We start from the raw sequence: 24,712 nt of genomic DNA, 5'->3' as shown, positions 1-24,712 counted from the left end.
GACTAGGTATTTTAAAAGTATATGAAGGGCTGGAGAGATGGCTCACCAGCTAAGAACACCAGTTGCTCTTCCAGCAGACTTGGATTTAATTCCCAGCACCCACATGGCGACTCACAACTGTCTATAACTCCAGTTTCAGGGGCTCCAGCACCGCCTTCTTCTAGCCTCTCTGGGCACCAGACATACACATGTTATACATGCATACATGAAGGTAAACACTCATACTCACAAAATAATAAAACAAATTTTAAACAATAAAAATATATGAAGAAAACTATCTCCTTATTTTAAAAATTACTGTGTAATAAATACCACTGTCATTAATTCACGTCATTGGGAAAAACATTTTAAGAAAACCCCTAGGCTTATGTGCTCTAAAAAGAAGTAGTTAACAAAATAGCTAATAAAACTCAATATTAAGAAAAAACAAATGCTAAAGCTAAATAACAGATAAAAATAATGAGAAATAACTATATATTAAAAATAAAAAAAATAAAACAGACTCACCAGGGGGAATGTATTGCTTTTATTGTTGTCATAAAATGTTGAAAATGCTCATTTAAGAAACTTAAAAATATCAATATGGCCTTAAAAAAGAAATTTGTAAAATAAACCTGCTGGTTCAAATGGTGTGTGATTATATCTTCAGAAATGTGAAGCACTGAGAATAAGAATAAACACATTTGTTTTCGTTTTAGAAATCAAATGTAGACCACAGATTCAAGACCTGAGAAATTCCTGAGACTCCTCACCCTTGACTGGTGACCATCGTGTTTGCTGCTATGAGATTACACAGACACTCAATACTCCATAAATGGGTGTTTCAAACACCACCTGCTCAAGAAATACACAGGTACGTATGCAACGCGGAAACTCTTCCAGTGTCAAAGGCCAGCTTTCCACACACACAGCTGAGGTAGGCAGGAGGGGAGCACTCACCCTCTCAGAGACACAGCTGCAGTCTGGTGAGCCTGCGGGCAGAATGGTGATGCTCAAGGCAGCGACATGACACTGCTTGGGCTTTCGATGCCTGTTAGCTCTCTTGTCTTCTCCAAAATGAAGGTGACTAACTCCCCCAAATGTCATACATTTTGCATTTCATGGCCTGTTCTTCCCCTCTGACTCGGTACAGGGCTACTCAGACATTCCAGCCACTGGCCGGGGCGAGACATAATTATGGTAATTATGTCTACCATAATTAGGGAGATGGCATTTGATCTGATCAAACATTTTTAGAATAGAAATCCAAAAAACACAGAAAGTTTTAAGCATGCAAAATTTAAACTAAATTTCCAACAGAGAATTAAGGAGAATTGAAGCTCTTTTTGCGAATGATACAGGATGATATACTTGGAATACAATGACTTCTAGACTTCTGCTATAATCAAACAATAGTTCGTAGGTTCCTGTGCATCTCAGCTAAGCTTACCATTGCTGTGACAAAAGCACCATGACCAAAGGAGGTTGAGGAAGGAAAGGTTTATTGGCTTATGCTTCCACATCACTAGAGGAATTCAGGACAGGAACTGGAGCTAGGAGCTCATGCAGAGGTCATGCAGGAGCCCTACTTATTATCTTGCTACTTATGGATTGCTTTCTTATAGTACCCAGAACTCCCAGCCCAGGGATGGCACCACCCACAATGTCTAGGCCATCCCTCATAAATCACTAATTAAGAAAAGTCCCTACAATCTGACCTGCAGCCTGATCTTATAGAGGCATTTTTCTTAGTTGGGGTTCCCTCCTCGCTGATAACCCTCACTTGGGTCAAGCTGAGTTAAAACTAGCCAGCACACTGCGATCCACAGCATCTAAGGTGAAAATGTACTGCTGTGATTGGGATAATAAAAAGCTGAACAGCCAACAGCTAGGCAGGAGGAGATCACCACAGGAAGAAGTCCATGAGACCTGGAGGGAGCTGGACATACAGAATGAAAGAAGGTAAAAAGCCATGCGGCTAAACCTAGATTGATATGCTTGGGGTTAATTTAAGTTCTAAGAGCTAGTGGGACAAGTTTTCATAATTAACAAGAAGTCTCCCTGTCATTATCTGTGAACTGGTGGCCCAAAGAAAAACCAGTCTACACAGGCATGATCACAGAGAAAAAACAAGATAATGCAGAATATTCCTATAAAACAGAACAAGACTGAAAAACGCCAGGAGAGGCTGCCTGATAAACAACTCAACATTTACCTCTCTGAGTCCGACTAGATGGAGGCCAGGGTAAGCGCATATCCAAAGCCTGACACAAAACAGGCAGCCATAAACACCAGATGCATGAGTCTTTACAGAGGGGACATTTGGGCAAGGCTGAAATGGAGGAACAGTGGAGTCGTGGGAGCAAAGAGGAGCTGAGATAAAGCAGGTGGCAGTTACAGCACGGAACTGACGCGGTGGCAGAGGCGATGACAATGAGGGCACCAGAACAGGGATAAATGGCCGCCAGGCACCGCGAGGCAGGAATGGAATTGACTGTGAAAAGCCTTGAAAGTCAAGCCAGGAAAGTGAACTTGAATTTGCGGCTGACAAAGACCTTTAAAGAAAGGTGGGGGTATAAGGACACAATTTGTATGGGAGATCTTACACCGGGCTGGAACAGGAAGGAAGCCACAGACAGGATAGTCAGTCAGAAGACAACCACCAGGCCAGGCAAGAGATGCTGAAATTGTGCGTCCGAATTAGTGGTGGGAAGCAAGGGAACTGAGGGAAGAGAGCCAAGTCAGTGCTTGCATGAGGGGCTGGAGAGCTTAAGGCTCCCAGCCTGGAAATCACACAGCTGGGAAAGCCAGTTTCTAAGTTACAGAAGAGAGAAAGTGTAGGGTTGGGGACCACAGGAATTACTAATATTTTGTGTGCACTGAGACCAGGATGGCTGGAGAATACAAAGGCAGAAACATCTAACTGTGTAGCTGGATATCCAGCGCAGAGTTTGGAACAGGAAGCTGAGCCAGACACTCTGGTGTGACTATAATAGCGGGGTAGCCAAAAGCAAGGCACAGACGAGACACTCAATGAGAGCATGAGAAATGATCTCAGAGGCTCCTGTTACAAAAGAAAAGAGGGCTAGAGAAGCACAGTCAGAGCCTGGGCAAAAGTGCTAGGAAAGGGGGTGACAGAAAAGACAGAGTGGGAAACGTGGGCTGGGGGAGACGAGAGAAAGTGGCCTGAAGCAGGAGAAACAGAACACAGAGAGTCCTCTGAAGTCCAGGCTGGTGTAGGCGGCGTCTGTGGGAAGGCAGTGAAGATCCTAACAAGACTGAGTACTTGAAGAAAAGGAAGGCTGCAACTGTTGATCTCTGTCCACTAAAAACTCACAGGTCTAAGCTTTGACTCTGTTATTTCTGAAGTGACCTTCTTTAGGAAGGAGGAAAAAAAGATTGTTGCTAATATAATTACATTAAGAGGAGGCTACCCTGGAGCTGATCAGGCACCTGAGCAATCTGAAAGATGTCGGATTTTTTTTTTTGGGGGGGGGGGGGGAGGATGAAAAAGTTAGTGCCAGTGATTGCTATGCAGAGGTAGAAGGATCCTGAATCCAAGGATAGGTTACATAGTAAATCCCAGTGGAAGGAAGAGGGAGAGAGAGACTGAAGGACGGAGGAGGGAGGGGGAGAGAAACAAACACTCTGAGGGAAGATGACATAAAGAAACCAGAAGAATCTAGCATCCACAAGCCAAGGAGAGGGAGCTAAGGAGAGCTCCTTCTCTCACAGCTTGTAGAAGGCACTAACTTTGTCAACATCCTGATTTCAGACTTCTGATCGCCAGAAACGTGTGTTGTTGAAGCCACCCGATTTGCCTCACTTTGCTCAGAGAGCCCTAAGAAATGACTCTAGAGACAAGGAGCAGGGCTGAGGGGAGCGGGAAGGTCCGCGACACAGCTACACGTACAAAGGGCTGGCTTTGTACTGCTGCTTGAGGTTGCAGCAGTAGCAGGAACTGATAGATGTATTTGCAGAGGGATTTCCTCAAGCAGTCCCTGGCAGCCACGAGCTGAGAGGAGAAGACAGGTCAAAATCTATGCTCAGAGAGATTACAAATGACAGACAAAGGGGCACACCACGGATAGCACTGTCAGGAGACAGGGATGCCCAGGGTGAGAGGAAACAAGGAAAGGCAACGGGCAGAGCTGCATCAGTGGGACTGGTGCCAGCAAGAACAGGGGGGAACCGCAAAAATGCAGGAATGAGCAGGAAAGACTGGCCCACTTCTCTGGAAGCTAGGTGAACAGGAGGTGGCTTGGTACTCCAGGCGGTGAGTGTGGACAGCCGAATGCCAGCTGTAGACCCACAGACCCTGGGAGGCCATGACAGAGAGAGCTACAACGACTGGAAAACAGTGCAGGAGTACCCCCGCACCCCAGCGCGCTGTTCTCATGAAGTCAGTTACTGCTACAGCTATTATCTCGAGCATTGTGTCTTTATATGAGTAACAGGGACCATGCTCTAGACTGGAAGTTAAAGGTGTACACTGTCCCCGTCTATCCCCAAGAATTATTACAGCCAATATAGATTGTAAGGTGGTCTCTAAAATAGACTCCTGGGTACTCACAGATGAGATTTTAAAAATGAAGATTTTTATATATTTTGTATACATTTCCCTTGGATTTCAAGAGTGAAATAGGTGAAAAGTATCCACATCAGTCCTGGGAGCTCCTCTGGGTTACAAACATGACAGAAGCAGGCACGGCGAGAAGGCTCAGACACTGTGAGGTTTTTCACCACAAAAGAAGAGATGAATTATTTGGATGGGAATACCATCCTCAAAATGAAGCGCTTCACACCTCAAAGATCTATCTCAAGCATTCAAGTTTCTGTACTTCCCATCCATAAGCCAAGGAGGGGCAGCATTTTGCAGCAGGACAAAACAGAACTACACAGCTTTTCTCATTAATCAATAACAACTCATGAACTGCTGTAACTTCGGAAGTTTCTAATCCTTTCTATGTGAATTCACTCACGTTTACTGAAGCTTTTGTCTCCAACATGCAAGACTTTGTATATGTTAGTTTTGCATACAATCATTAAATATAAACAATGCATACAATTATTGAACAATATTAGTGAACAATAATAATTGTATTCTCTTATCTTTTGTATATTAGGTATCATAATTCGTCAAAAAAAATCATTAAACATAAAACTGAGATTCCGTATGAAGGCATGATGTAGGTTCACCAAGACATTCCAAAGTCCTACAGATTCTCCCACACTGACTGACAGGTCACCACAGTGTCACCACCAGGCCCCATAGAAACAATGGCATAAGAAACCAGCTTTCTTTTACCTTCTTTCTAGTTGATTTGTTCCCCTAGTATGTACCTATCTAGTTCCTTCGTTTTAGCCATGTATGGCACCAAACCCTGCGGATCCAAACTTCTATTGGTTGTGGAAGTAAGCTTAAAACTTGAAGAGGGAAGAAAGTCTCTGGAAATCCTAAAACTGGTTAGTTCATTCAAAACTTATAGATTCAGCTCACAGTTCATAAACTGGCTACCATTTTACTCAGGGTCCAAATAAATGCACAACGAAGGAAGGGCTGATGACCATCCTGAAAATTTCCGGTCTCCAACTACGAGGGGTTTCAGCCACACCCACTATCTATCAACACAAATGTCTGAAGTCCTCAACACTTAACTGCAAGCTAGTCACATGTAAACACACACACACACACACACACACACAAATACACACACATGATCTACTTTACATAATTTATGAATACAATTTCATGCTGTTTTGAAAATCAGCAGAGTATAACAGTCAGAGATTAAATAACTAAAGCATATTTTTTCTCTCCATCGTTCAAGGTCAAACATTCCCACACACCGGAAAGGAATCTTCACACTAATCTCGGAGTAGCACCCACACTCCTGTGGCCAGGCACTTTCTGGCGCTCCCTCTGATAAGGAGCCTGAAGCTTGTAAACTCCGAGTCGGGAGAGAACAGCCACACCTTGCCGCATAGCTAAGATACTGACCCAGCCCTCCAGCTGCCGGACTCCAGACTCAAATAAATTCCAGGAGACTATAGAGACCGGATTCGAACATGAGGCCAACATGAGGCGAGGTAAACAGCCAGGAACCCACACATTCAAGAAAACTTCTACTAGACAATCTGAAAATGATCCTCAAAAAAACTGTTACTTCCCATCTATATGAGCACATATCCAGCTCCTCTTAGATTCCAGTAGACTTTTTAAAATTATTTATTTTATTCTTTATATGCATTGGTGGTCTTGCCTGCATGTGTGTCTGTGTGAAGGTGTCAGAACTCCTGGAGTTGCAATTACAGACAATGGTGAGCTTCCATGTGGGTTCTGGGAATTGAGCCAGGGCCATCTCTCTACTTCCTCCACATGAAAGTCCCCGGCGGAGGTAACTTTGCTACTTAGAATCCCACACTAGAGCCCAGAGCACTTTTGAAGAGTGCAGTCTAACTGCTGGTTTACAAATGAGAAGACCAAGACTAAGACTACATTAAGAACCTGCCTGAGTAGCTAAGCAGTGGCCGATAGAAGTCTTGCCGTCTCAGCTCATCCCTCTGCTCCCGCAGCAGACAGTCGCTCACTCTAACGCACCCTTACTGAATGGGAGCCGCATGCAGTGTGCCCAAGGGTGACAAGGGTGAGCGAGGCATCCACTTGGAGAGGATAAAAAATGGTGGATTTTAAATAGTGCTCTCACCATCTTAATTTGAAAATCATTACACAGTCTTACATGAAATTTTAGTGGTATATCTGAAATGAAATCTCCTCCATAGCCTTAATTTTTAATTGAAATCTTCCATCGCCCCTGTAGCTCTTCCAACTAAAGAGGGTAGATCACCACAGTTAGCACATCAATGAAGATGCCCTTGGTGACAGCAGCAGAGATGATCCACACTCTGCCAGTTCCAGCACGCCAGACAGTCTTCTAAGAGCTTTATATACATTAATTTATGTAATCCACTCAAGCCGTCTGAAAGGAAGCTGCCAGCATTGTGCAGACCTGTGCAGAGAGGAGCAGTAGCTCAGCTGCAGGTGCACTAGCATCAGCCCCCGGCACGCCTGCATCACCCCTACCCTCCTAGATCAAGACCCTATGCTTTCCTTAACGAGCTGAAAATTACTCCGGCCCTCTGCATCATAATGTGCTCATCTGTGAAATGCCGAAATGCCAGGATGGAGAAGTAACGGTTTCTGCCACTCCTCTGGGTCTAGCATTCTATGACTTTCTGATTAACAATGTTAAAAAAGAAAAAAACAAACAAACCTCTGTGCTGTGAAAGAAGGAAAATACTGTGTGGGAGCTGGTGATGACTTTGTCCCAAACGGCAGAACGTCTGATTCTACAGAAGTTTCAGAATAAGATTACAGGATTATTTGCAGCTGTGACATCCTTATACACTCCTCTGTCCAGACTCTCGCTTATGCGCTTGTTTACACAAATGTACGCGCGGCTGTGAAACAGACTAACACCATACAAGAAAGGAGGTGGTTTGTTTGTTTTGTTTGTTCGTTTGTTTGTTTTGTTTTCTAATTCCGTACACTGACGGGAGGAGCCTATGAGGACATGGAGAAATACGCCATGGCTTAAAGGAGAAAAGGGCTATAATAATGGGTTATGGTTTTAAAACCTGGAGGAAAAAGCAAGAATATTCAACAGTGGTTATATCGGGAGAGCAGGACGGAAGAGTTTTAGCCTCCTCTCTTTCCTGAAGTCTCTCTTTATGGAGACTTAAATTACTCCCATAAATTACAGGGGAGGCTTTTCTTTATAAAGAAAGAAAAGGTGCCCAATAGTCTCACTCTTGACTCCTGAATAAATACTCACTTGAAAACAGATATCTCAGTAAGGAAACGGTAGAAATTCCAGAAATACAGGTTTAGGGGAAACTAGTAATATCTACTAGGATGAAAAAGGAAAGTTTCTTTTCTTCCTTCAAGACTAGAGAAATTAATCTTAGGAGGATGGTCCAGGAACGCTGTCTGGGAAAGTTGTTTTGGACTTCAGTAACCTGCTTTATTGAGCGCGGACCAGGAAAGTTGGAACAGGTGCAGCGATGAAGCAACAGATCATGAGAGACAAATGGCGCTGGCCCCGTCCAGAAATCCTGGCCTGCAGCAGGCTCGCCCTGAGTGGCCCTCCCCGTAGAACAGGACCAGCACGTGGCCAAAGGGACATTCCCTGAGCACATATGTTCTTGCCTCACTACAGTGGAGGGGGGAGGATTGCCAGCACCTTTCATGGAATCTGAGCATGTTAAACAATCAATGCCAACCACTCTATGCATTCATGAGGCTGTGGGGTAAGCACGAGGTGTAGAAACATCTCTGTTTACATGTAACTACACACAACGGACACGGCACAACCCGTTCATAACATCCACGTGACTGGCCTTATATGTGTCCCATGAAATATTTCCCTCGACGACGCCCTGGAAACAGTAACAACAGCTCAGGAAAGCACAATTTTAAAATCCTATTCAGAATGCTTTGTTACCTAGGAACGTAGGCATTTTCTTTACCACTTTGTAGCGAGTGAAGAGAGACCCAGCTGATCCCGAAAGAGCAGGGAAACTGGAACAGAAAAAGTCACCTCCTCCTTCGGGAGCGTTGCAGACAATCTGCGGCATCGGCACATCACGCCCTGATTCAGCAAGGTCTGCAAAGGAGCCTTACTGCCCGACTTACCCACAGCTCTGGACTGGCCCCACACACGCGTGTGTGTGGCTCCTCAGGCTACACCATTAGAGGGAAGGCAGCAACACAAAGGCCGCATGTGTCTTTTGTTTACTGATTCAGACACACCTCTGGTGATTACTACAACATTCAAATGACTATTTGAGACTGGAGACTAACATGGGGTAACAAAAGAAACAAATGTTGTCTCTCATTACTTATGGGTTTTTCCCGGTTTCTTAAGTTATCTTTCCTGTTTCTAAGCACGAAGTTGGCCCCTAGGACCTATCCACCTTTGCGTGAGAGGAAGAGATTCGGCCTACCTCGTCAAAGGCGCTGTCATCTTTCTTCAGAGCTAAAAAAGAAAGAGAAAGGAGACTGTTATTGTGATGCCTCCCAAAGAGAATCTAAGTCCCGGGAAGGAGAAACGGGGTGCAGGACAATGTTTTCATCTCAGAAAGCAAAACTGTGCCCCTATCTGAGTAACGGTGCCATGATATAAATACAAGAACTGCAAATGAGGGCGGGAACAGCGCAGCATGCGTCTGTGAAAGACTTTTCATAAATATGTAAATGAAGCATTCCTGGAAATAAGGAAGAGAAGCCCCCATGACTTTCACTACCGCTTCTGCGGCAGAACATGCTTTAATAGAAGTATAAGAGGAACACAAAGTAATCTCAAACAAATTTCCTCTGTGTATCCTCCTGTGTGCTGTGTGGACCTCCCACGCCACTTGTGAGGATAACAAACACTCCACACAGTGTCAAAGTGATATTTTTTTTTTTTTTTGGTTTTTCGAGACAGGGTTTCTCTGTGGTTTTGGAGCCTGTCCTGGAACTAGCTCTTGTAGACCAGGCTGGTCTCGAACTCACAGAGATCCGCCTGCCTTTGCCTCCCGAGTGCTGGGATTAAAGGCGTGCGCCACCACCGCCCGGCTCAAAGTGATATTTTAATGCAAAGGAAAGTTTGTGCGTGGTAATAAAAAAGCCAGGCATTATCAAATGAGCACTGTGTGGGATAGGAGACGTAATTCAAATTTTAACATGATGAATTTTTTGAAAATGTTTCACAGAAACTAACAAATACCTCAGATTTATCTTCTATACACTTAACCTTGGAAATGAAATTTGATCTGACTCTAAAGAAAAAGGAAAGAATACAGCACATAGTTGTCAAATACTGGTTAATTAAGTCCTGTAGCTACAACGTTTCACAGAGATGAGAAAGCACAAAATAGCTCCTTTCTCTGACACTACCACTTGCAGAAATGTTTCACATCTACAAAATCCTGCCTAGGTGTTTACAGGCCTATACTGGATGGTCCTAGCCTGGATGAAAAGGCTTGGGTATCCATTGCTTGAGAGGTCGTGCTCTGATAAAAGCAATGAGAAGCAAATTATTCTGGCAATTAAATCCTGAGAAATTAGTAAGTCTAAGCAGAAACTCCTTAGCAAAAAGTTATATACTGTAGCTATGTGGTGTCCGGTGTGGTGTACTGCCATGTGATTTTTGAGACAAGGTCTTATTCTGGAACCCAGTTCGGCCTGGAACTAGCAGCAATCCTCCTGCTTCAGCTTTCCAAGTGCTGGGATTACAGGCTTGAGCCACCATGCCTGGCTTTCTAGCAATCTTGAATCTTTCTAGCAATCTTGATCTTGCTCTGCTTTAGATCATAAATTCGTCTTTGTAAAAGGTCCAGAAGAATGTAGCCGTGGTGCTCAGCCAGCAGGTGCAGGCTGACCAAGGCAGCTAAGACACCTAGTTCTTAGTCTTCCCTTCCATCCGAAAACACACTGCCCGCCTTCATCACTAGGTAACAAGCTGCCCTGAATTAAAATGAAAGGAGGGTCCTTGTCCCGGCCTCAGTGGCTGCTCCTGAAATCGGCCACATGCATATTTTCACCCCAGAATTGTCACCATACACTAAACCTGAAAGAGGGAAAGGAAGAAGGCCCTAGCTGACTCTACTGGCTAATCTTCACCAGAATGTAACTCCTAATCTCAAAACTCTCAAGCCCAGCCAGCAAAGGTGAGTCTTTCAACTAATATGCTTGTCTGACGAGGCCATTACCAAACATTAGTGACGCAAACATAAACAAATTTCTCCACTTTTCAAAAGGATGAGTATTTTAGACTAGCACTGCCTTCAGACACAAAGTACCATATGAGCACATAATTACAGTTCCGGCTCATCCATCAATCAGTTAGCAAGAGGGAAGAAGCCACGTCATGAGCCTTGCAGATGCGTGACTCAGAAGACAAACTTTCGAAAATATTTTATCTACTGCGGCCACTGCAAAAGTGCTGGAAGTTTAGACACCTGTCTTCTCAAGCAAAGATGTCCTGCAGCCGACGCTGTCCCATCAGGGTTGGAAAACAAGGAGTGGAGGCGAGAAAAGAATGAAGTGGGGTGAGGGATTCTCAAACATTCACACCAGCCCACTGCTCCCTTCTTCGTTCTGACAGCTTCCCACCATTCTTAACTATAAAGGGTGGGTCTAAGATTACACAGAAAGGGGGGAATAAAGAAAAAATTATAGGTGTATTTGATAAGCAACAAAGGTCTCTCTGCTGAATGATACGGTCAGGCCCTGTGTGCCACAGGGAAGAACAGATTTAGACTCAACAGATACCTTACATTATTAGATTAACACCTGACACAGTTTTCTCTAAGTATTGCATCCTTGCCCTAAAAAGCAGTTAACAGTAAAACAAAGACCACGATGTCCTTGCCAGATAGCTATCAAGTCACTGATGATAAACTCTGACCTACACATGCACATAACATCTTGTTATTGATTACATTCTCTGATTGTCATTAATCATTTATGTAAATGTAAAACCACAATTGTCCTCAAGGATATCGTGGGACAACAGGCAGATTGTGCTACCCTGGCTTAACAAAAGGATAAATAGGAAGTCATTTAATATGATCAGACAGTCTATCTGGTCCTCAGTTCAGACACAGCTCCTAAAAGGCTTCCCACTCCTCCCCAAGCACAGAGGCAAGATTCTGCGGTGTCCTCCACTGGCGGGTTCGCTAACCTGCACTACAGAATTTCCCACTGAATGGTGGGACTGCCCATTCACTAGCCTGTCTTCCAGCCACACTGTTCACTAACTGCAGAATCTAGCTCCAGAAGGCACACGGTAATATGTGGGGTTAGCGAGATCTACCTCAGAGGCAAAGAGAGAGAACCTCATAACTTGATATACACTAGTGTTTTCATAAATAAAAACCATATGTATTTCTATGTAAGAATCATAAACACAGATTCCATTACCAATGATAGCCCCTCTGACCCCGCCCCTCTCTCATGCTAGGCACTGAGCTCAGGGCCTCACACATCCTGGGAAAGCTCTTACCACTGAGATAAACTCCCAGCCCCAAATTAAAATCTCTTATAGCTTCTTCGGGAAAGAATACAGGACAACAGTTAAGAGTGTGTCTGAACTTTTAACTTTATATCTCTCCCTCTTCTCAGAGCGGCTCATCACTGACAATCAAATCTAGAAATGTACACCTCTGGCAGAAGGCAACAAACCCACAGGAATTCAGCCTAAACCACGGCTTCCTCTTTTCACCCACCACATCCTTTAAAGAAATGGCATACATGGGTTCTTCTCAAATATCAAACATAAACTTCCTTTCTCCTGGGAAGAATCCAAACATGTTTGAAGGAACGTCATAGGACCCAATCATACAGACACCTCATAGCCTTCATCTGCCTGAACCTCCCTGCAAACCTCAGGGAATCTCTGTGAGTTCAAGGCCAGCCGGATCTATAGCGAGTTCCAGGACAGGCTCCAAAGCTACAGAGAAACCCTGTCTTGAAAAAAAAAATTCCAGGGGAAAGACATAGGCTGTAGCAGAGTTCAGCTATCTAACAATGAAGCTCCTGTCTGCTCAGCTAGCCTAAAAGTCCTAAGTGGGAAACAGGAGGGAATCGTATTAGACAAGAATAGCGATTCCTAAATAGTGACCACGCTGACGTCACTGAGCAGGAAGCTGTGAACACTCACTGTGAAATGGACAGTTGACCGTAGAATTCAATCACACTCGTCTTATACGGGAACTCCAGCTACACTGGAGTCATTGCCTAGCAGATGGCATACTTAGAGCCCTGTGGCTTGAAACCCAATGTGTTTGATCTGACCTTTTATAATATAGTAATCTCAGATCAGTTGTGTTTGGGGAAGATGGTAACCAGTTAGCATCATCTATGATGTGTGAGAATGCAGGCCTTTAAGTGGATTACTGGTTGCCCAAGTCGAGCGGGACAAGAGATGGCCAGGCCCAGCTCGGTCCAATTCTACCCCGATTTCCGGCTGCTATAGGACAAATCTGTCAGCGCTTCTCTTTTCCTTGCTTTCTACAGAGTCACGCCAGTATGGTCTGGGCCTGACGACGACAACATGGTGCAGACATTTATTGAGTCCACACTGCGCGTCACACGAGACAATGAATCGTTATTTCACTAAATGCCAACAAACAAATTGAAAACTGAGACTCAGAAAAGTTGAGAAACCTATCCAAGGTCACTGAGCTCAGACTGGCAATTCCAGGAACCCCATCTGATGCACAGGCCACATTCCCTGCACAAACTCTCATTCCATTGCCTTTAGCTCCTCAAAAACTCCTTCGGTCATCAGAATGACCAAAGTTCACTGCCTCTGAGTGTGAAGAAAAGCAGAGGAGAACAATACGCGTTCGGCAGTGCTGTTTCTAATAAACACCCTGGCTTTGGTGCACACCCAACATTAAAATCACTTAAAAATACCAATAATTTCTTTCACAATATATCACAGTATGATCCACTCTTCTGAGTCACAGGTCCTCTTTCAATACACGACATAGCTGTACTATTTCCTGAAGCCTGCATGTAATCGCCACATAATCATAGAAGGCATTTGTGAGAAGAGTTTGATTCAAAAGGAGTTTTCCCATCACTGAATCTCAATAATCTAGGAAGCCCAATTAACTGCAATATTTGCCAATATTGCAGTTACCCCAAATTTTAGTGATTGGCCATCAAACCCTAAAATTATTTAAACATACAGTATTTCTCTATTAATGCCCTTGGTTTCTTACTGAGACTCAACTGCAATGAATTATTTAACACAAAACTGGAGGGGCTCCAACGGAATCATTAGCATTAGTAAATATCTAGTTGATGCGCTTCAGAACAGGCCCTAATGGACTCCAGAACCCGCATGGGCAGTGATTTGGGCCCAGCACGGAAACATCCTTGTGAATAACGCACAGGACTGCACACCTCACTCTCCACTCCTCTGGGCTTCGAACTTCATTTCAATAGAAGACTCCACACTGGAATGCCTAATCCACAAGAGTGAGTCTGTGTGCATTCAAACACAATATGGAAATGCTGGATTAATCTGGCTTCTACACATAACTTTGAGTGTTCTCAGAAATAATATTAACAAATTGGACCAAAATAATGGTAATAATAATTAATATTAACAATAATAAGCTTGACCAAATGTTTACTTTCACTTGAAGACAGTTTGCATGCATGGACAGACAGCTGACAGTCACTGGCACATCAGTGTTTTAAGGAATTAGCTTGTTTATGATTAATTAACACTTTCATGGACATGATCACAGCGAACCAAAGGCCAGAAGGTACACTTGGACACTCTGATAGGTTTGTCTGAGGCTCTGTGGGAATCTCTTGCTTGGCACAGTTACCTGTGTCAAAGGAAGTTATGACGGTTTAGGAGGCAGCTACACCTCCAGGTTAAGAGGCGCACTTCCTGCCAGTAAACCTCAAGATTAACAAACCCATTCCACATGACACTGTTGTCCTCTTGCTGTTCCCTAGAACACGGATCTATCTTTTTAAGTATCCTAAACATTCCCTGATCTTGTTGTTGTTTGTTCTTTGTTAAGTCCGTTGCTCTTTCTCAAAGACAATACTCTGAACAGTACTACTGCAGCAGTTCAGGAGACTGATTCATAGAGTCCCCACAACTTCATAGCTCACATTTCTCTACAGCAGCTGGAAGGTTCAGCGTCCTAAGAACTGATCACCCAAACCTCCATTTATAGGACCCGAAGTAGGGAACAAAAGGTCTCAAGGTATCTGTCCCACTTCCTTTAGGTTTGGCTACGTTAAATAGCTTCAGGCACACGTCAACGTTTCAGCGATTCTCAAAGCTAAATTACTAGTTAAACACCTAATACCAAAGAGCTTTAAAAATAACAAATAACCTGGGTGGCCGCAGAACCCCTATGGCGGTGAGGACTGGGTGTCCCCTCGCGGTCCACTGCTGGTGCAAAAGATACTAGTGGCTGAGAGAAGGAACCCAAATTCAAGGCTTGGGACAGTCCACAAATGAAGCCCAGATCCTGGGGAAGAGGGAAAGGCTCTCCGAGCGACATCCCCCCCCTCCATCCCTGGTCCGCAGCTCGCCTGGAGGTGGCAGCTGCCTGGCTGGTGCTCGGAGCACGGGTGGGGGCGCGGGGCCGAGGGAGAGAGTCCGGGGACAGCCGGCAGCCCACGGGGGTGGGGTGGGGTGAGGGTCAGCGGAGCACACTCACCGATGCGGCTGAAACTCTCTGACAAAGTTCTCCTCAACTTCTTCATCCTGCCGATCTTCTCGCTCGGCTGAGGCTCAATGAGGTCGCACATCTGGGCGGCGCGGGGCCCGGGCAACTTCGCGAAACTGGTCCAGCGCGCAGCGCAGACAACGGCGAGGGCGCGCGGCAGTGCGCGGGGAAGGCGGCGCCTCGCCCTGCTCCTCCGCCTCCTCGCGGGCCACGGGCGACACGCAGCGCTCGGCCGCCTGCGGGGCTCGGGCCTGGGCCGAAGCTGGGCGCGGGGGGCGTCTTAGGTGGTGCCGGGGGCGGCCGCCATCCCCGCCGCCCGGGGGGGCCCGCACCGCGCCGCCGCCCGCCTCATTCGTCCTCCTTTGTAAGGCAGAGCGGCGCGGCGGCCGCGGCCGGCTAAAGGAGCTGGAGCGGCGGCCGGAAGAGGCGCGGGCGGCTGCGGGAGACGCTCGCGGGACAAGTTCCCAGTCCGAGGCGCAGTGCCGCCCCGAGAGCCGTGGCTCCTTTGGCCCCAGGCCTGGCGCGCGGGACCCCGGCACGACCCCGCTGCCTCTCCGACTCCGAGGCCTCCGCCGCCCTCCTCCCTCCCTCCCGGACCCGCCGCGCCCCCTCCCGGCCGCCCGCGCTCCGGCCGCCGCCGCCGCGCTCCTCCCGCGCGCTCCACCACCCCGGCCCGCGGACTGACGGACAGATGGACAGACGGACGGCCCCGCTGGGCGCCGCGCAGACCCAACCCACCCGCTGCGGCGCGCTCCGTGTGGTCCCCCCCCCCCCCGGGTACGAAAGGTTTGGGGAGGGTGCAAGCCCGTGCTCGCTGACCTCGGGGACCCGGTCGGGTTTAGGACAGACTTGCTTGGTCGTTTTGAATTTACAGAGAAAGTGAACGCTTTGCTCCAAAGGGAGGGAGAAGCCCCGTTTTAATGGGGTCAAGCGCAAAAGCTGAAACTGCTCCCTGGAACGTCCAGAAGTCAGGACTCCTGTGTGCCCCCCCCCCCCAGTCCTGTCTCTGGGTGACAGGGATATCATTGTAGGTCCGTTGATAAACAGAGTCCTCGGTCCTTGGGCTACTTACAACCTATTTTCACAAATGCCCCGTTTCTGAGTTGAAGACTCAGAGGCTAAAAGCCATGTTCACTTCCTTTCCCCACCTCAGCGAATAAACTTGAAAAATGACTAAGAGTGGCTTTTTCTAAAACCCAGGACAAACAGTTCCGGCAGAAAACACAGAGGCTTTTTTTCTAATAAACTTAGTACTCCAAACGTCAGTCTCCCAGGGGAGAGCGAAGGAAGGTGGGGGAAGGCCTGGTGTACTGATTACCGGCCAGCAAAGTTCTTCTGAATAGAAACGTTAAGTAATCTTGAGTCATCTGGCTGTGTAAGTAATAGGAGCTTGTGCGGGTGTGACAATGCTGTTTGGTTTAAAGGAAGTTTTAGGGAGTTTGTGTTTTGTCAAAAGATTTTTATCTTAAAACAAAAACTAGCCCCCTGCCTTCCTTAAATTGTGAGGTAGAACGCTGATGTGCCCCGCCCTGTGCTGAGTGCTTTACAGGGTTTTGGTAGGTTGCCATCGATATGAGGCAGCTAGTCAGGTCGAGCCCCCAGCGGAGGAGAGAGCCAGGAATTCATGAGCAAAGTCGAGATAACTTAAACGCAAGGACGTTGAATCCTGACACCCGTATCTCGATAATAACAGAAAGCACCAAGTGTGGCCTCATAAAGGAAAAAGTTTTGACGTTTACCACTTCCTCAGACTGGTTAGAAAGTCAGCAGTTACAACTGAGTAGCGAGAGAGAGACTCGCAGGGAGAGAACCATGCAAAGAGATAAATTCTTCCAGTTAACAAGATGAAGAACTGGTCACGGGTAAGAAGTGCTGTGTGACTGCGGCCATGCTCATGTTCGCATTGGAAGTGGTTGGTTTGAATACAGCACACAGGCCCAGTGTCGTGGCTCAGCGGTGTTTGCCCTCAAATGCTTGTGTTATGTGTTTGTGTGTGTGTACCAGCACATGCATGTGTGTTGTATCTGTTTGACCTCTCCTATACTGATTTATTCAAACATGCAATTACTTCTTAAATTACCATCTATGCATACAGAGCTAATGTATATGACCAGTTTTTAAAATAACACAAACTTGCATGGGTATGTCTAGGGTGAGTAGAGAATGCATATTAAAAAAATAAAATGAGGCAAAACCTGCATAAATACTGACATTTGTGTATGATACGAAATTTCTGGAAACAAAAAAAAAAAAAAAACCTAGGTGGGAGAGAACTTGGTCTTTGCGACCTATGCTTGCTGGTGGAATCTGAGTAGTTTACTCCCCAAATGCATTCACTTTTCACAGCAAAAATACTAACTGAGAACATAATGGAGCTTTATTTCCTTTTCCCTTCTTGACTACAAACTTTCAGTCGTCTTGACGGCGGATCAGAGTTGTTCATCTGGAGGCAAAAGCTGGCTCCAGTGACAGCCAGATGAAGCTCGGCAACCGCAAATGTCTGTGTTTGTCTGTGGCCTTTCTTGGGTGTGTGCTACACTGGCAAATTCTTCAAGAAACCTCCATGCTCTTTGCCCCATCTACTGCGAGAATGAAGACCATTCTCAGCAATCAGACGGTCGACATTCCAGAAAATGTGGACATCACTCTGAAGGGGCGCACAGTCATTGTGAAGGGCCCCAGAGGAACCCTCCGGAGGGACTTCAATCACATCAACGTAGAGCTGAGCCTTCTTGGGAAGAAGAAGAAGAGGCTCCGGGTTGACAAATGTTGGGGCAACAGGAAGGAACTGGCCACCGTCGATACCATCTGCAGCCACGTTCAAAACATGATCAAGGGTGTTACGCTGGGCTTCCGCTACAAGATGAGGTCCGTGTATGCTCACTTCCCCATCAACGTCGTTATTCAAGAGAATGGGTCTTTGGTTGAAATCTGAAATTTCTTGGGTGAAAAATACATCCGCAGGGTTCGGATGAGGACAGGCATTGCTTGTTCTGTCTCTCAAGCCCAGAAGGATGAATTAATCCTTGAAGGAAATGATATTGAACTTGTTTCAAACTCGGCAGCTCTGATACAGCAGGCCACAACAGTTAAGAACAAAGATATCAGGAAGTTTTTGGATGGTATCTATGTGTCTGGAAAGGAAACAGTGCAGCAGGCTGATGAGTAGACCTAAGTTACCAGTTCCAGAAACAAGATCCTGAATTTTAATATGATTTGGGGTGTCTTTTGGGGCAATAAAAGACTTGTATTGAAAAAAAAAAAAGAAACCTCCAGACTAGCAAAGGAAATTTTCTTCATGCTTTTGAGATGTGTGTACTTCCAGTTAAGGATTCAACATCTGTGTGGGGGTGGGAAAGTGTATTTGTGTGTGTGTGTGTGTGTGTGTGTGTGTGTGTGTGCAGATCTGTGTGTATGCGTATGTGCATGTTTATGTTGTTTGTGTAGGGTATTGTGTATGTGTTTATGAATGTGTGCATGTGTGTGTGTGCAGATCTGTGTGTATGTGTATGTGCATGTATATGTGTGTTTGTGTAGGGTATGACTGTGTATGTGTTTATGAATGTGTGTATATATATGTGTGTGTGTGTGCGCGCGCGCGCGCGTGCGTGCCATAGTGCACACATGAACATCAGATGACATGTCTCGGAAGTTGGCTCTGGGATGCTGTCTTGTGGGATCCAGGAGATGAACTCAGATTGTCAGGCCTGCATGCAAGGTCCTCTACCCACTGAGCTATTTCACCAGCCAGAAAGATTCAGCTCTATGAAATTCCTCACATTTGCCTTCATCATGTCTTACAAGTTCCACAAGGCTCGAGATCCTACCCTGGGAAAGGCACAGTGCATGCTCCAGAGATCCAGAGAGGATTACTTGCTTATCCGAGAGTGGAGAATGGATTGCCGTCGCTGTGAAATGACCTGTGGTTTGTTTATAGAGAAACAGATACGTATCCAGCATCTGGGTGGGAGGATGGATCTGTGCCAGCCCTCTGTCTGCACTTGTGGTCCACAAACCTATAATTGGGGTGACCTAAATTGAAAGTGCAGCATCTGAGAACAAAGGTATCTAGGGCCTCCCCCTCAAGTGTTCCCGTTCCAGACCCAGCAGTGCAGGTGTGGCAGGCCTTGAGAAGTAACTGTGTAGCCAGGATCCATGACTTTCATCCCTACTCCATCTGTAAATGCTGTGTAGCCTTAGACTAGTAACAGCCTATTTCCTTATCTGTAAAAGCAGAAGTTTGAGCGAGAGGGCGATAACCCTTGGGGTCATTAGCTATAAGAATCTGATTCTAAATTTAGAGATAAAATTACCCCACTCTCGCTTACAAACTAAAACTTGATACACCTTTGATATATGAAAGTTGATGCATAAGGTACAGGGTATTTCATAAATAAATAAGGCAAAGATTCATTGACAGAAATTCCATGTGATGAAATGTCCATCATTTCTAGTCACAGTAGACATAACCCGTGAATTTGTTGTAAAATACCGTGGGTCTTATTACAGATTCTTTCTGCATAAGCAAACATGGGCTGCTGTGCTGCCAGTAATTAGAAAGGGAGGAAATTCTGATCCTAATAAGCTGCAAATGCAGGATTTGATTAGGATCAAAGAACCAGCAAAGCAGAACCACCGACCCATAATAGTGTGCAAAGAGAATCAGGGAAAAGAAATCCACCGAGTCAGGAAGCCAAGGACATGGGTAGCAGAGATGGAAAAACAGATATACTTATTAATGTAAAGTTTCCCAAAATTGACATCCAATCAGAATAATTACTAAAGTGGTAGACATTTACCGAATTAAATATCCTTCAAGAACTCTGAAATGTTCGAGTTAATTATTCTTAGGATCAAATATCATTTATTTCTGAACACACTCAGGGAATGAAGGAGCACACAGTTTAGGTAGTTTGTATAATTTTTCTGAGTCATCAGTGAAATTGGTACATGTAATTCAAAACACTTAACTGTTCCTGCTGCCTTTTATTCCTACAGATACATAGGACTAGTTCATAAGAGCTACCTCTCTCCCTCCTTCCCCCCCACCCCACCATAAAGAGAGTCTTGAACCCAGAGAGGAGAGGAACATGGTTGCAGAGTCTAGTGTAGTTGAACTCCTATAAAATGAGGCTTCTCGTCTTTCTTCATTCTGCCACCCACTGTTTGCCCATTTCTTATTGGGATTCTTTTCAGATTATCAGAAATCGCTCCTTTTTGATACAGACCTCCAAATTTATCCAGAAATAAGGACTGCATTTGCCTGATTATTTTGTGGGCAGGCCTGAGCACTTTCATTCTAGAGTTGAAGAATTCCAGTGACCTAAGGAAAATGACCTGCTTGCAAAGAGTTGACGGAAGAACAAAGAAGTTGTGAAAGCATCTAAGTAACGTTCCATGTAACTCAGCTCAGAGCAGGTCTGAAAGCCATGGACTACACAAGTCAAAGCATGCAGGTGAGACTAGCAATAGTGCCCATCCTATTAAAGCATGCATCAAAGACTAGCAATAGTGCCCATCCTATTAAAGCATGCATCAGAGACTAGCAATAGTGCCCATCCTATTAAAGCATGCATCAGAGACTAGCATTAGTGCCCATCCTATTAAAGCATGCATCAGAGACTAGCATTAGTCCCCATCCTATTAAAAATGTACTTAAAGACTATAATTTGCCATGTTAGTTAAAATATTTTTTCAGTTGTTAAAATAATTTAGTTTGCAGAAACTATCTATATGAGAAAATATCTACCACTATTTCTAACAAGATACAGTTTGTTTAATCCCATCCTTTGGTGCTGCTTCTGTGTGTTATACAGATTCATCATTGCATAAGAGTCTTCATTTATGAATGGCATCAGCTTCAGTGTTTCGTGTTGCATCCATGATAACCACAATTCAGAAGCCAGGCCTGTAACTGAACTCTGGACGCGAATGGTTAGAAGCTGTTGCTTCAGAGAACGAAAACCTTAAGCCTTTTTGATTGGTAAGCACAAGTCCTCTTAGGAGCAATTAAATAAAAATAAATCCTATCTTTCCTTCCAGGATGAATGACAATTTGTCCGCATTCATGTGTCTGTTCCAACCAAGTACCTACAAGTCAGGAGAGGTTGTCTACAAAACCATCAGCGATGTGACACGGCCCCTAAGTGCCGTGACTTACTACTTATAACTTCAAAATGTAGCTAAAGTAATGCATGCTTTTATAATCAGCAGTGACTTGAATTGGTGGACCCATTTTATTCTAACCTTAACCTTTATTTATCCCCCTCTGAGAACCATTAGTATCCCTGTGTTAACATGTAGAACCGGACCTAACAAGGGCATGAGAAAGGGTCTTAGTTAGGGTTTCTGTGGGTGTGAAGAGACACCATGACCACATCAACTCTCAGAAGGGAAAACATTTAACTGGGGTGGTTAACGCTCACACTCTCAGAGGTGTAGTCCATCATCATGGTGGGACGTGGCAGCATGCAGGCAGACATGGCACTGGAGAAGGAGCCAAGAAGCGCTACATCTTGATCTGGCAACAGGAAGTGAACTACATCACCGGGTGTAGCTTAAGCATAAGAGACCTCCAAGCCTGACCCCCCCCCCAGTGTCACACTTCCTCCCAGAAAGCCACACCTCCTAATAGTGCCACACCCTTTGGGGGCCATTTTCTTTCAAACCACCACAGTGTCCAAGATCATCGCACACACACTCCAGGCTTCGACTGAGATGCTTTCAGTTTTCAAAAGAGTTTTGAGTAAGCCATCTTTGTAGCATGATGTATGTCTTTCCCATATCTGAAATGTAGTTGTACCTATATTATAGAATGACAGAAGAATTCAAGAAACAAGTCAGACTTTAAAAATTTAATGAATGGGTCAAAAATCCTAAATATAACAATATATGTTGGCCTTCCCACACATGGAAATGAATGTGCTATTGAAAGACATACACCTGACATTGGAAAGAGGGTCCTCACTACTCAGATTGGTGCTTAGAAATGAACTAAATGTTTTTAAGTTATTTAAGTCATTGTTACATGTTAAGCACCCAAAGGCTCTTCCTATCACCTCACTAACACTCTGGGGTCTCTTTTATTATTCAGTTTTGCAGGTAAGAAAATTAAGGCCCATGGAGATCAAACTGATTCCTTGAAACTAGCTTGATACTAATATTATAAGACTCAGAGCAGAATTACAAAAATCTTTATTTTCTAAACCTGAGGTAACAGTCGATGGAAGCCCAAAAACTACTAGAGGCATGAGGTAAAACATGTATTCACAATTCCAACCGTTTGGGCTACTTTAAAAATTATGATATACTACGCAGATTATACATAATAGAAATTTGTTTCTCACAGTTCTGGAGGATGGGAAGCCAAGCCATGGTTAAGATGCAGGCATATTTCGTGGGGCAGCTTTCCCAGGAAGTGCTTCTTACTGCATTCTTATACAGGGACAGCACTCGGTGTCCGCCAGTAAAGGGTGTGTGTTCTTTCATTCTCGTGAGAAACATCAGACTGCATGCACCTGATGTTCTTTACGTTCTTCTGAAAACTCACTAAAAACTTATAGTGACTGGGTTTATTTATTTTATTTTAAAAGAAAGAATCTTGGTTATAGCCATGGCTTATGAGGAACTGAGCCTACGTACCCAGGCTGGCCTTGAACTTACCGTGATTCCCACTGAGTCTTCCTCCCAAGGGATAAAAGTACATTCATAAAAGATAAATCGACAACATGATTTTGGAAGCTAAAAGACAGACTAGCAGCTGCATAGTAACTGAATTATCAGTCTCAAGAGAACTGAAACTTTACACTAGCCACTGGCTAGGCTGAGGAGGAACCTTCCAAAAGATGAAAGTGATGATGGAGAACCCTGCCTGTCTTTCTTGCTCTTTCCCGTGGTCCTGTCCAGTAAGTGGGTTCCACAGTGTATGCCCTGGCAGAGCCAACTATATCATAAGTCAGGCTTCCTTGAGACATTTGATTGCCTTCCTCCTGGATATTGGCAGGCATTTATGGATCTTCAGACTCTGAGTTGAGTTTCCTAGTAAGAAAGATACAGGCCAAAGCAAATTAACATAAAAAATCAACTAGAAAGCACTAAAGATTATACAGGAGGAAGAAAACAATATTATTAATATCTTCAAAGACTTTAACAGCTACTGAAATGTTATAAGATATTATATCCACTAAACAAGGCATAGATACTAAAACTTTTTCATTTTTACTATAAATTACTATAAACAGTAAAAGTAACCAGGTGGCAGTGATGTACACCTTTAACCCCAGCACTCGGGGGGGGGGGGGGGGGGAGGAAGTCAGGCAGATATTTGTGAGTTCAAGGCCAGCCTGGTGTACTTCCAGAGCTAGTTCCAGGACAGGCTCCAAAACTACAGAGAAACGACAAAACAAAACAAAAGATAAAAATAAACCCTTGTATAGTAAACGTTTCAGTTAAAAAAAAATCAGATGGAGCCGGGCGGTGGTGGCGCACGCCTTTAATCCCAGCACTAGGGAGGCAGAGGCAGGCGGATCTCTGTGAGTTCGAGACCAGCCTGGTCTACAAGAGCTAGTTCCAGGACAGGCTCCAAAACCACAGAGAAAACCTTGTCTCGAAAAAAACCAAAAAAAAAAAAATCAGATGGAAATTAAAAATATATATAATGAGAAAAACTTCCCATAAGTCAAAGCATATAAGGCATTAGAGAACCAAGAGAATAAAGCACAAGAGAGGTGCAGTCTAGTACAGGAAATCCCCTGTCTGAATAATGGGAGTTTCAGAAAGGAAACAAGTGGAAAACAGAAGAGGAAACTATCAAAGGAACAATTCAAGAAAATTTCCTGGAATGACAGGACATAACTTTACAAAGTGAAAGGGCCTATTGAGTTCCAAGACAATGCCTGAAAATAACCTCACACTGAAACACATCATTGTAAAAACCACAGAACCACGTGGACAAAGGGTATTGTAAAAGCTTTCAAAAGCCAAACCCAAGATTCCAAGTAGAACTGGGTACAGAACGGCTTTAGGCTTCTCAGCAGCAACACTAGATGACAGAAGGGAGCGCAGGGCATGGCTGCTGCCCTGGATGCCCATCTAGACCAATGATGCACTCAGTGAAAGGCTAATCCAGCTCTTCACACACCAAAAGTAGCCAGAGTCACCTCTCAGGTCCATTGCTGAGGCAGGTATCAGCAGAGTTGTTCAAACAAGAGAAAATAGAATTTAAAAAAACCCAGGGTTCTGATATATAAGAAAAGACAGAGAGAGAAATAAGAGAACCCAGGACCGGAGGTCTAAAGAACACTGGACAAGAACTGGAGCAGAGTAAATGACCTTAGGAGAAAGCTCATCCCAAATCTTTAAAACACATCTGGGAAGAATTACAAAGCTAGAGGTGAGGACAGACTGGGGCATAGTAGTATGAACCAGAAAGCTCTTCCGGTCCATTCACCCAGAGCTGGGCACAGCTGCCCACTCAGGA

The 24,712-nt window shown here is 44.8% G+C and overlaps 1 protein-coding gene and 1 pseudogene across 1 annotated transcript in view; one reads left to right on the top strand and one right to left on the bottom strand.

Moving 5' to 3' along the window:
* The window catches only part of LOC121434735 (cyclin-dependent kinase 14), a 526,212-nt gene extending 510,430 nt beyond the window's left edge, over nucleotides 1–15,782 (bottom strand). Inside the window, exons 1-2 of the mRNA XM_041633665.1 lie at nucleotides 15,226–15,782; nucleotides 8,986–9,017 (exon numbers count right to left, since the gene is read on the bottom strand). Of these exons, the coding sequence (XP_041489599.1) occupies nucleotides 8,986–9,017; nucleotides 15,226–15,316 (123 nt within the window). The 5' untranslated portion in view covers nucleotides 15,317–15,782. The remainder of the gene's footprint in view (nucleotides 1–8,985; nucleotides 9,018–15,225) is intronic.
* Nucleotides 15,783–17,804: 2,022 nt separating this feature from the next.
* On the top strand, nucleotides 17,805–18,403 carry LOC121434780 (annotated as a pseudogene).
* The last annotated feature ends 6,309 nt before the right edge of the window (nucleotides 18,404–24,712 follow it).

The sequence above is a fragment of the Microtus oregoni genome, unplaced genomic scaffold, assembly GCF_018167655.1.
Source record: "Microtus oregoni isolate MIOR12 unplaced genomic scaffold, Mior012 000044F_ref0000062, whole genome shotgun sequence".
Classification (NCBI taxonomy): Eukaryota; Metazoa; Chordata; class Mammalia; order Rodentia; family Cricetidae; genus Microtus; species Microtus oregoni.
The sequence above is the reverse complement of the archived record's forward strand: the minus strand, read 5'-3'. Positions and strand labels throughout refer to the sequence as shown.